At 39.7% G+C, this 13464-nt stretch overlaps 1 protein-coding gene across 1 annotated transcript in view; it reads right to left on the reverse strand.

Moving 5' to 3' along the window:
* OSTF1 (osteoclast stimulating factor 1) overlaps positions 1 to 13464 on the reverse strand; it is a 59130-nt gene that overhangs the window by 23149 nt on the left and 22517 nt on the right. The window contains exon 3 of the mRNA XM_066254351.1: positions 7252 to 7298. Coding sequence (XP_066110448.1) covers positions 7252 to 7298 — 47 coding nt within the window. The remainder of the gene's footprint in view (positions 1 to 7251; positions 7299 to 13464) is intronic.

Consider the following 13464-nt stretch of genomic DNA (forward strand, 5'->3'; position numbering starts at 1 on the left):
CCCTGGTAACCACCACACTCTTGTCCATGTCTCTTAGTCTCGTAATAAAACATTAACAATTTAACACATACACAGATGCTGAACTTTTTCCATGACGAACTTCAAGAAATTATAACAAAGATTCCCCAAATACACACATCTCATATTCTTCCACAATGAAAGCAGTGCATCTTTATATCAAGAAAATATTAATAAAATTTCTTTGATAGAAATTCCAAAAAGTGATATATATTTCTTTATTAAAGGATAAATGTCTAGAATTAAAACTATAAAAAGTGACTTGAAGCTTGGTTCTCTCCTAAATGATTAGGCATCAATTCTTTAAACACTTTCATATCAAAATTTTTTAAATGGTTACTTTGAGAAAAAATATTTCCTATCTCTTTATGTTCAGAGAGAATAAGCATTTTATATGTGAGACTAGTGAATACATAATTCAACTATGAAAGCTATGGAGCTGAAAGTGTGAAGCAGTAACTCAGACAGTCCAGCCCATTAGCAGCTCTACGGGATAAGTTGATTACAGTCAGTATCTGCTCTGACCCATACCAATCAAATGTTCAACACATTCTCTGGATAAAGCTAGACACTTTAATTAAACATCCCCTTCTTCCCATCAGTAGATAACACTTATCAGCATGACCTTATAAGTAAGTAAAATGATGTCTATTCAAAACAAGTTTCAGATATTAAGAAATGTTTATGATGTTACATTGAGTGAAAAATATGCCTGACCAGGCGGTGGCACAAAGGATAGAGTGTCGGACTGGGATACCGAGGACCCAGGTTCGAGACCCCGAGGTCACCAGCTTGAGCACGGGTTCATCTGGTTTGAGCAAAAGCTCACTAGCTTGGACCCAAGGTCACTGGCTCCAGCAAGTGGTTACTCGGTCTGCTGAAGTTCCACAGTCAAGGCACATATGAGAAAGCAATCAATGAACAACTAAGGTGTTGCAATGCGCAACGAAAAACTAATGATTGATGCTTCTCATCTCTCCATTCCTGTCTGTCCCCGTCTATCCCTCTCTCTGACTCTCTTTCTGTCTCTGTAAAAAAAAAAAATGTAAGACACAAAATTATAGGACAAGATCACAACAATACATGAAATATGTATAGAAATTTTTCCAAATTTTATTACTTTCATAATTTTAGTTGGAAAATACATTTTAGCACAAGCCTTTGATATTTCTGACTACAGTTATTCTTCCACACACATAAAATTTATGCTAGTGAAAAAAATTATTTCATCCATTTCTTTTTCCATTTGTTTACCTCCTCTATCAGTCACAGACTAGGGTAATAAATACCATTCTACACTAGTAATGTATTTAGTTTCAAAGCTGTTCTATATTATTATTATAACTATTTCTCCCAAATATAAAGACTATAACAGCTATATCATACTTTAACAACCACAATACACAAATATTTACATGCATTATAAATACAAATATAAAAATTAGCAAATAATGATTGATATAAAAAAATGGCTGAGATTCTTTAAAAGGCAACTCCCTGAAGCATTTGTGGCATTTGCACTTTATTTACAGAAACTAGACTTATAAATAGCACAAGCTATTCAAAATTAGTTGAATGTATATAGACTTGATTTTAATATTATTTGAAATAGGCATTGAGGAGAAAAAAAGCAAAGCCCTCTAAGACTTCCTCTACTTATTCGCTAAATTGTTCTGATGATCTATGATCAATATTATTGACTACTACTATTGTGATAGAGAAAGTGATTAGGGAAACAAACTATACTGCTCACAAAAATTAGAGGATATTTCAAAAATGAATATGAAGCGATAAAATATCCCCTAATTTTTGTGAGCAGTATATTTCCTTTCATATCTCCCTCTCCAAGAGGCCAGAAAGGGGACTTGCTTACCACTGTAGATAGCATCCCAACTAGACGCAGTGGCCATACCCATAACAGTAAGATCAGCCTTCACTGGCAACACCATTTGACCATCTCTCCTCTAGATGACAGTATGCAATGGAAGGAGAGAACGAAATAGGATATAAGGAAGTAAGGAAAACAGAATATAAGTGAACATGTAGCATTTTTCTGGAGTGACTAAGTTTCCTGGAGTTTTGAAAGAGCTCAATGCCTTGAAGAAATCTTTTTTTTTTTTTTAGAGCCATGCTGGGACATTCTTATTCTGTACTTCTCTAAGAGCTAATCCTGCCCACTTACGTCTAACAATGAATCCTCAATCAGTGCTTTCATTGGAATTAAGGGGTTATTTATGCCTGAAATGGCAAGTCAATTCTGCCTAAATTTTCTCATTTAATAAGATCATTCACCCTTGGAAGCAAAAGGCACATTGTGAAAAACTATCAAACTACTGGGGGGAGGGGGAGGGGAAAGTGTGAACACACATATACAATCCCTGTGATTAGTTTTTCACTTTTAAAAAATAAAGCCCAGAAAAATGGAAAGTAAGTGCTTAATTGATACGGGGTTTTCTTTTTGGGTGATAAAAATATTTTGGAACAACACAAGAGGTGGTGGCTGACAGCACAGTGAATGTACTAAATGCCACTGAATTGTTCACTTTAATGTGGGGTTTTTTTGTTGTTGTTTTTTTAACAGAGACAGAGAGAGAGTCAGAGAAAGGGATAAATAGAGACAGACAGACAGACAGGAACACAGAGAGATGAGAAGCATCAATCATTAGTTTTTTGTTGCAACACCTTAGTTGTTCATTGATTGCTTTCTCATATGTGCCTTGACCGTGGGGCTACAGCAGACTGAGTAACCCCTTGCTCGAGCCAGTGACCTGGTGAGCTTTGCTCAAACCAGATGAGCCTGCGCTCAAGCTGGCGACCTCAGGGTCTCGAACCTTGGTCCTCTGCATCCCAGTCCGATGCTCTATCCACTGCGCCACCGCCTGGTCAGGCTAATGTGGTTATTTTTATGTAATGAGAAATTTACCTCAATTTTTAAAAAGGCAAAAATAAAAGCCAAGAAAAGTTAAAACTCTTAATGTCTTATAAGTAATTCTTGTCCTGTGTGCTTTGGTTAGATGCATTATTTGGAAAATGTCACTAAGTACAGTCATTTTTATATTTCTCAGTGTTCTTTTGGTTTTGAAATTAATGGCTGCTGTTCAATCGTAGTGTCTGCCACAAGCCACGTATTCAGTCAGACTTGTTTTTCAACATAGACAACAATAGGTAGTCGATTTCAGTCAGGTATAAATAGGTCTATTTTTTTTATCTTGAGAAAAAAGAGTGGATGGTTTATTTTCTTGTTAACCAATAGCCCCCAGACACACAATGCTACTTAGTACCCGTAAAATACCTTCTTCCAAAGAAACTAGTGGCAATTTTCCCAAATTCTTCAGACTGCTGGTAGCCACATAAACAAGGTAATTTCATAATTTTAAAAATTAGATTTTTACCTATCATAGTCCCACTGTACATTAAGAAATCGCTTGCAGGACACTTAATGCAAATGGTTCAGTGAGGATCTACTTTTAAATTACTGGCATCATATTCAAGGAATAGAAATGGTAAAACAGTGACACAATCAAGGAGGCATGTCTCTATTTCCAACGTGTTCTTTGGTTTTTAACCACATTCCTCCTTCCTTCTCTCCTTGAAGAACCACAAGGTATCAGAACGAGTAAATTGTCGACCACTGGGATGTTACGGCGATGAGCACAAACTTGGTAACATATATGCTCACTCTTGTTCCATAAATTATGGGTAATAATTACCAAGGCATTATTTTTGTTGGTTTACACAAATACATACTTTATGAAAAAATTTAGAAAGACTGTGCGATACTTTGGAAATTTTTCAGATTTGTCAATCTGGAGCCTCTAAAATTAATAAAAAGATAAAAACAAATCAGATTGATGCATATTTTCATTTAATGTTTCATGATATTATTATGTACCGGACATTTGTCTGGATACTTAATAAAGATGAACTAATTTAACCTTCACCAGCAGCACTATGGGGTGGGTGCTACTCTCATCACCACATTATAGATGAGAAACTTATCCAAGGCCTCAGACGACGTACAAGGTAGACCTTAGACTTGCACCATGATAGTAAGATTCTGGAATCCCTGCTCTTCACCAAAACCTATGCTTTCTCTCATACAGAAGGGTCATGCATAACCACTATTGGTCATCATGGAGTCATGACCTGGTTAAAAGGCAGTGGCCATGGGAAATATCTGTTCCACTCGCCCCCACATAATGCATTACAACAAAACCAACAGCAGCACCCTATACTTGCAAAGCATATATAACCTTGTTTGATCCTCACAACAACCCATTAGGGCAGGGCAGGACATGGGCATAGTCTCCATTTCACAACCAAGCTAGAAGGATTAAAGAACTTGCCACAAGTCACAGAGTGAGTGGCGGGACTGGGCTCCTATTTCAGCTTTTGCAATCCCATTCTAGGGGTCATTCCTCACATTTAATGCTATAAACCTAGCAAAGCCCAGCCAACATTAATGATGGAGCAGGGTCCTGCTGGCTTCTCTTTAGAGATCAGTGCTACACTTCCAGCATACAGGCAATGCTGCTCTTTCTCTGTCAGCATGTCTTTACTCTGGTCTATCCAGTCCAGCCAGGCCTCTGTATGACATGTTATTGCTCTGGGGGTTGGATGAGAAATAAGAATTAAACAGGCCTGGGCGGTGTGAGGACCACCTTGCCTTCAAGCAAGACAGAAGAGAAATGGGGTGGCAGGCAGAACCAGGAGTTCTGCTCAGTGTTCTACGTGCTCACCAGATCACCAAGAATGGAGTTGGGCACTGTTGTTCCTTTCTCCTGAGGGTTCAACAGTAGCTAAAAACAAGACCCAGGCATCCCTGGGGTGCTGCACAGCCAGCAATGGTCCCACAGAGTCCAGCTCAGAGGGAGATCCCTCAAGTACCACAGAATATGACAGTATTTGGGACAGGGTCTTTAAAAAGGTAATAAAGTTAAAATGATGTCATTAGAGTGGGCCCAAATCCAGTCTGACCGGTGTCCTTTTTATTATTTTTTTTATTTTTCATTATTTTTTCTTTCAGAGACAGAGGGAGAGTCAGAGAGAGGGATAGAGACAGACAGACAGGAATGGAGAGAGATGAGAAGCATCAATCATCAGTTTTTCATTGCAACACCTTAGTTGTTCATTGATTGCTTTCTCATATGTGCCTTGACCACAGGCCTTCAGTCGACTGAGTAACCCCTTGCTGGAGCCAGCGACCTTGGGTCCAAGCTGGTGAGCTTTTTGCTCAAGCCAGATGAGCCTGCGCTCAAGCTGGTGACCTCGGGTTCTCGAACCTGGGTCTTCCGCTTCCCAGTCTGACGCTCTATCCACTGCGCCACCGCCTGGTCAGGCCCAGTGTCCTTTTTAGAAGAGAAGACTGAGATACAGACAAACAGAGAAAGACCATGTTGCAGACACAGAGAGAAAGACAGTTATCCACAAGCCAGGAAGGGAGCCCTGGAAGAAACCAACCCTGCTGACACCTTGGTTTCACACTTCTAGCCTCCAGAAAGCTGAGAAAATAAATTGCTGCTGCTTAAGCCACGCAGGCTGATGTGGTTTGTCCCAGCAGCCCCAGTCGACCGTCACTCCACCCCTCCCCACCTAGGCCAACACAGGGCAGGTGTCAGCGCAACCTCTCCGTGAAAAGAGTAAGAAACTAACACTAGAATCTATGTAAACACAATAAATTAAAATTTAAAAAAGAAAAAAGAAAGGAAAGCTTGCCATATGACAACGTGGATGAACCTTGAGGGCATTACACTAAGTGATATAAGTAGGACAGAAAAAGACAGATACTGTATGGTTTCACTTATATGTGGAATCTAAAGACAAAGCAAATAAAAACCAATCTCATAGATGCAGAGAACAGATTGGATGCCAGAGCAGGGGCAAGGAGTGGGCAAAATGAATGAAGGTGATCAAATGATACAAACTCCAGTCATAAAATAAAGTCACAGGATGTACAACATGGTGACCATAGTTAATAATTCTGAATTGTAAGTCTTAAAAGTAAGATTGTAGGTCTTAAAAGTTCTCATCACAAGAAAAAAAATTTTGTAACTATGTATGGTGACAAATGTTAACTAGGCTTATTGTGGTGATTGTTTTACAATATACACAATTACTGAATTATTTTATACACCTGAAACTAATATAATGTTATATGTCAATTATGCCTCAATAAAAATCAAACAATGTACATACTTTAAAAAAAAAAAGAAAAGAAACTAAGACTTACCTCTACTCACCAAATCCCTTTCTTGTCCCAGAAACATCTGTTTACAAAGTATCGGGAGAACTCATCTGAACACACACACTCCTGCTAACTGCATTATTTGCTGCCATTTAGTGGCATGCATCATCACATTCCGTGCTCACAGCAAGGATCCCCTGGAGGATGGTTTATGTTATTCTCATTTTCAAATTAGGGAAATGATGACCACAAGAATAAGTGAATTCACACAGTGAGTAAATGACAGATTTGGGGTTTGAAGGCAGGCACTGGCCTGACAGTGAATCAAAGCTCAAGTGCCACATGTCCCAGGGACCACAGGGCCCAGGGCAAACCCAGATGAGGCCAGTTTTCTGAACCTCGTTGCCCCTTACCCTCTTCAGTTTTCTTCACAGCACTTACCAGGCCCTGACAGTCACACTCATTTGTCTGCTTACTATCTGTCTCTCCCTAGTGGGATGTGAGCTCCATGAGACGGTCCTTTCTGGTGTCACAACACTATCCCCATGGCTGCACCAGTGTATGGCACATAATAGGTGCTCACTGAACCATGGTTGAATAGATGGATTTATGGATGGACACCAGAAACTATAACAATGGAAACTGCATACAGCAGAGACATAAAAAAAAAAAATGCTCTGGGCAAATGGCAGAAGGTGCCACTACAATGTAGCTTAAAGTAAAAGGTCAAGGTGAAAATAAGCGTGAGAGTCACAGGAAGGATGACTAAGATGGGGTCATATGCTTGCTATGCAGATCACTTTGTTTTACTGCAGGGGCAGAAGCAGCTCAAGATAGACAACATGACCTAGAGACAGAAGGACATGCAGATCAGCAGAGGAGCTTAGCGTTCAACCCTCTGGACTGCAGTGGGAAGTGACCGAACACCCATTCCTGTGAATTATTTATGGCTATCCAAGAACAGGCAGACCATTTAGGCCAGAGGAAGTATCTAAATGAAACCACCTTACGTTCTATGCCAATTTTAAAGTTAAAAACTGAATACTTACAGTTCTGGGTTCAAATGTATAAAGAGCTCTGAACACTTTAACTTGTCCTAAAAGAAAGGGGAAAACAACATATGATCAATTCTTTCATTTCTAAATTTGTTCTATCTAGTATTATCCATTATAGTCTTCAGAATTCCCTATTAAAAGCCCATGTGAAATTTACTTTGAAATTAAGTGCCCTTTCCACATCAGAGATATTTTTTAAACATTTATTAAATAAAAGCATGAACAAACATACAACTCCAGAGTAGTTTTGCTTTCTCCTCTCAAATAACAGCAGCTACATAATTATATGTACTTACCTTCTATCCTATATAGAGAGCCCTTCAAACCCTAAAATCTAAGTTTAAAACTGGAAAGGTGAGCATTAACATAAAAAAGATACCTAACATGACAAATGACAATGGTTTAGTATTCTTCAGTTAATGGTTTAGAATTTTACCACCACCACCCCCGCAAAATACTACTGAAAACAACAGTACCTATTGGAGAAATCAGCGGTTTCATTAACTTCCAAAACAGAGTACAAAGCAGAGGCCATGCTCATTGAGAGCTGTCCTCCATTCTTCCAAACAGTATCTCTCCTTCTATGCCCCTTTGCCGCATTTCCATAGTACCATGTCTTAGAATAACTAATTTGCTGGCCTGTCTCATTTGAAGGCAAGACTCCTAACTTTTTCAACTTCCTGGCCCCTACCTGGCAGATGTACAGTATAAACTTAATAAATTCTTGCTAAATGAATATGTAAGTAAAAGAACAAATCCACACAGTGTATGAAAAAGCATAAAGAGGGGGAAAATGTTTTTTTATGAAATAAATTTAGAAGGAATATCAAAATAGAAGAACTACCTATTTAAAAAGTGTTGCCTGGCCCTGGCCGGTTGGCTCAGCGGTAGAGCGTCGGCCTAGCGTGCGGAGGACCCGGGTTCGATTCCCGGCCAGGGCACATAGGAGAAGCGCCCATTTGCTTCTCCACCCCTCCGCCACGCCTTCCTCTCTGTCTCTCTCTTCCCCTCCCGCAGCCAAGGCTCCATTGGAGCAAAGATGGCCCGGGCGCTGGGGATGGCTCTGTGGCCTCTGCCCCAGGCGCTAGAGTGGCTCTGGTCGCAACATGGCGACACCCAGGAGGGTCGCAACATGGCGACGCCCAGGATGGGCAGAGCATCGCCCCCTGGTGGGCAGAGCGTCGCCCCCTGGTGGGCGTGCCGGGTGGATCCCGGTCGGGCGCATGCGGGAGTCTGTCTGACTGTCTCTCCCTGTTTCCAGCTTCAGAAAAGTGCAAAAAAAAAAAATAAATAAATAAATAAATAAATAAATAAATAAATAAAATAAAATAAAATAAAAAGTGTTGCCTGACCTGTGGTGGCGCAGTGGATAAAGCATCGACCTGGAAATGTTGAGGTCGCCGGTTCGAAACCCTGGGCTTGCCTGGTCAAGGCACATATGGGAGTTGATGCTTCCAGCTCCTCCCCCCTTCTCTCTCTCTGTCTCTTCTCTCTCTCTCTCTCTCTCTCTCTCTGTCTCTCCCTCTCCTCTCTAAAATGAATAAAAGAAATAAATAAATAAAAAGTGTTAATAGTTCAGGTTCAGCACTGGAAGCACATTTAGAGATGACATCTATCACAAGAGCATCATGCAGAATGGTAGCCCCTAAGGTGGGATACAGGAAGACTACTTCAGAAACTATGCACATCTTTACCTATTCTTTTCACTCCTAACTTAACATGTTTTATAATATAACAGCATAATAGACTACATATGCAAGTTATAAATACACATACATTTATTAGGGCTGAGTTCTCAAAACCTTTTGCTGATTGAATGTAAGCATTAGGAGGACAGGTTTTTGGTTTCACGAATTAGACATCCAAGTACTGAGCACATAAGAGCACTCAATAATTATTTGTTGGATGAATGAAGAATAAATGAATAAAGGAATGAAAACATGTTTAAAAAAAGTCTGAAAACCCATAGTTTAAAACAGCAAACGTCCAGCCCTGGCTGGTGGCTCAGCGGATAGAGCATCAGCCCAGTATATAGATGTCCTGGGTTCAATTCCCAGTCAGGGCACACAAGAGAAGTGACCATCTGCTTCTCTTCCCCTACCTTTCCCTCTTCTCTCCTTCTTCCCCTCCCACAGCCAGTGGCTCAATTGGTTCAAACATCAGCTCCAGATGCTGAGGATAGCTCAGTTGGTCCAAGCACATCAGGCTCAGGCACTAAAAATATCTTGGTACGGGAGCATGAGCCGCAGATGGGGTTACCGGGTGGATCCCGGCCAGGGCACATGAGGGAGGCCGGAGTTTCCCTGACTATCTCCCCACCTCTCACTTAAAAGGAAAAAAACCCAGCATTGTCCCATAAAACTATGCAATGATGGAAAAGTTCTATGTCTGTGCTAGTCACATATAGCTACTGAGCACCTGAAATGTGACTAGAGGAGACAGACTCATGAGTATAGCAAACAGACTTACAGCTGTGGGAGTAGTGCTGGGTAAGAAAGGTGAAGGGATTAAGCAAAAGAAAAAGAAAGTCTCATGGACATAAACAACAGTATGGTGATAGGCAGAGAGAAGGGAGGAATTGGGGGAAGTAAAAGAATGTAAAAGGGACAAAAATGGTGATGGAAGGAGACTTGACTTGGAGTGGTAAACACACAATACAATGTACAAATGATGTATTATAGAATTATACACCTGAAAACTATATGATTTTATTAACCAATATCACCCCCAATAAATGATTAATAACACAATGTGACTAGAGTGAGTGAGGAACTGAGTTTTAAACATTATTTATTTCTAATTAAACTAAATTGCCACACATGGCTCGTCGGTAGCATATTGAACATCGCAGGTTTAGAACATTAGAAAATGAGAAATGATGGAATGTCCATTAAGAGGGGACTATATAAATTAACCCTGATTTGTTCACAGTCATTAAAGAAGAAGGCTGCAGAGAGATCCAAAGACATTGACAGCAAAGAGCCTACAAAACATTCGGTGAAAAAGCAGGCTACAGAACATTATGCCAAGTATCATCGCCTTTATGCTGACAACACACACACCCCTTGACTGATAGAACCAATTATGAGGAAACTTCACTTTCTACTTTACATGTATTGTTTATATTCAATACATTTAGCAAGCATTTTTAAATTTTTATTTTTTAATTTTTAGAGAGAGCAAGAGAGAGACAGAGACAGAGAGAGAAGCATTGGTTTGTTGTTCCACTCATTCATGGCTGTCATTGGTTGATTCTTGTATGTGCCTGACTGGGGATCCATCCTGCAATCTCGGCATGTCAGGATGACACTCCAACCAACTGAGCTACCTGACTTGGGCACAATTAGCATGTATTACTTTTATAATCAATAAAAGTAGTAAAAATACTTTCATGGGGGATGAAGAGGTAGGAGTCATTCTTTCTCCTAAACTCCCTAACACAGAAGAGCAGCTCAGATCCCTGTTACTTAGTGTGTCTGCAAGAAAATATTCTTGCAACCTGAATTCTAGTGCTACTTCTTTCCTGCTCTACTAGGGGGAGTTCAATAGGCAGAAGAAAAGGTGAAAACTTTTTTTTTTTTTTTAGAGAGAGAGAGAGACAGGTAAACAGGAAAGGAGAGAGATGAGAAGCATCAATTTTTCACTGCGGCACTTTAGTTGTTCGTTGATTGCTTTCTCATATGTGCCTTGACCAGGGGATTTCAGCTGAACCAGAGACCCCTTGCTCAAGTCAGCAACCTTAGGCTCAAGCCAGTGACCATGGGGTCATGTCTATGATCTCATGCTCACGTGAGCAACCCGGCACTCAAGCTGGTGAGCCTGCACTCAAGGCAAAGGAACCCACACTCAAGCAGGTGACCTTGGGGTTGAGGTTTTTGCATCCCAGACCAACACTCCATTCACTGCACCATCGCCTGGTCAGGTGAAAACCTTTTTGTTTGTTTTGAGTTTACTTTTTACCCACATCCACAAAGCCTAAGAAAGGCAACACCAAGGGGAAGGAGGAGCCGCCAGGAGAAACATTTTCTGCTGACCTGATATCTCTCTGAGAAGGGGAAGGGAGACTGGGCATCTTGATTACTTCAAACTTTCCAAAGAGAAGTTACACAGGAAGCAGGCTACTCATGACTGAAATCAATAATGACAGATTTTCTTGTCCCTTTGAGGGAATGGTTACAATGGGATGTGCTCTGGCTAATTTTGAAAACAAGATCCAAGGTCAATTTAATGAGCTTAGATAAAATTCAACATAAAGAACCTGAATAAAATACTTGGAGTGTGATTAACCCACTGATTTTTGTAACTGTATCTTGTGTGATGGTCTTACTTAAAATGTTCACAAATAAAAGAAAGTGGGAGATTTATTTGCATTTTGATTTATATTGAACATTAGGCAAGGGAACATTCTGTGAAATGCTGTAGAAACCCTGTCATATACAGGATCCTACTTTGCAGTTAATGTTGGGATGTTAGCCTCCAGTGGATCCCTGTTAATCTATATACATATATTATAAAAATTCTGGCCTTAAGTTATTCCATTCTCAGATCTGAGTCACATAGAAATAAAAGAACAAAAAAGAAAATAGAAGATATGAAAGAATTGCATAAAAAAAGAGAAAGACATGACTTTCATGATTAGTTTTACCAACCTTGAATAGTCTCTCAAGAGAATAATAATACTTAATACAGTGATCATTTTTACATCATAAATAATTCAACTGTGCATGATGTTCTATAGAGGTTTAAACAGAGTATTGAAGGGAAGAAATAAGGTACTATGTGTTTCTATAGTATTGTCCTAGCATGCATCTAAAAAAATAATAAACATTTTAATTATCAAGAGCAGGTACTGATGATCAAAGTCAGAATTATTTAAAGGCAGACTCACAAATCTAACATAGTTGTGTTCTTGCGTATGCAGGGAGGCTAGCTCAGATGCCTTCTTCGGGCATCCTCCATCTTATCATTTTTTTTTCATGGAAATCTGGTTACACATAACAAAGAGAGAAAGAAGAGCTGGGAAGACTGTGTAAATTACCTGAAATCATCCTGGAATTCACCAGAATTAAGAATGGAGAGAGGCCAGATCCTATGCCTAATGCTTTACGTGGCTCTCGCATGAACTAGCATGTGAATGGTATTGAGGATTTCAGTAGGGCTGGCTTCCCAATGTTAACAAGATAAATAAGCACCCGCAGCAGCTGGCTCCTGCTGGTTTTCCCTTTGCTGGTTTCTCATCTTGCCTGGCACACCCCTTCCTGCCCCTACAGAGAAGGGCTGAGTCTACAGGTCATCAGCCAAATACAATTTTCCTCTGGAGTTAGGCTGACCCCACATGTCAATAAACTAATCCTTATCCATTGTGGTTGAGGTAGGTAGAGGGAAGGGGATCTGGACAGGGCCTTGTACAGGGAAATATAAGAGAATTTTCTGTTTCTGAGGCTTGCAAACAGAATACGTTATATACTGCTGCACCTCTAAGGCTCTGAAATAGCACTTAGGACTTGGGGTTTATAAACTCAGATGTAAAATTGTTAATCTGTTTTATTCTCTGAAGATGAAGGAGTAGAGGAGAAGAAGTTCCTAGAGTAAGCCACTGAGACAGAATTAAAAAGGGACTGCTCACTATAACAGACAAACATGTAATAAATAGCAAGAGGAATGACTTTTCAAACATCAGACTTTAGTTATCTAGAACAGCTGAGCTATTTCATTCATGTGCTGCTAAGAATTTGGGAAGCATGAGCCATCTAGGATTTCATTTCAAATGGCTATAACTACTACATACCTGCTTATGATGGTTAAAACTAAAAATACTGGTAATGTTAAGTGTGAAGAATACAGAACAACTGGAATTCTCAGACACTGCTGGAAGGTATGTAAACTGGTGCAGCCACTACAGAAGATTATTTTGCAGTAGCTTTAATTCATTTTTTTATAAGTCTTAACATGACTTTGAGACCTAAAGTTTCATTTTTGGGAAAAAAGCACAAGTCGAAAACCTTCACTGCATCTTTGTAGGACTAAAATATTGCAGAGAAGGATGACCCCTCTGGGACAGTGAGTGTCACTACTCTCAGAATACAGTGAGTCTCAACATTTCTAAACTATATATCATAACCTCTATAACATATATAGTATATATAATATCTATAGGTATATCATGATGCTAATTTAGTAGCTTTAAAAAATATCAAATAGAACTAA

Source organism: Saccopteryx bilineata, chromosome 2, assembly GCF_036850765.1.
Source record: "Saccopteryx bilineata isolate mSacBil1 chromosome 2, mSacBil1_pri_phased_curated, whole genome shotgun sequence".
NCBI lineage: Eukaryota > Metazoa > Chordata > Mammalia > Chiroptera > Emballonuridae > Saccopteryx > Saccopteryx bilineata.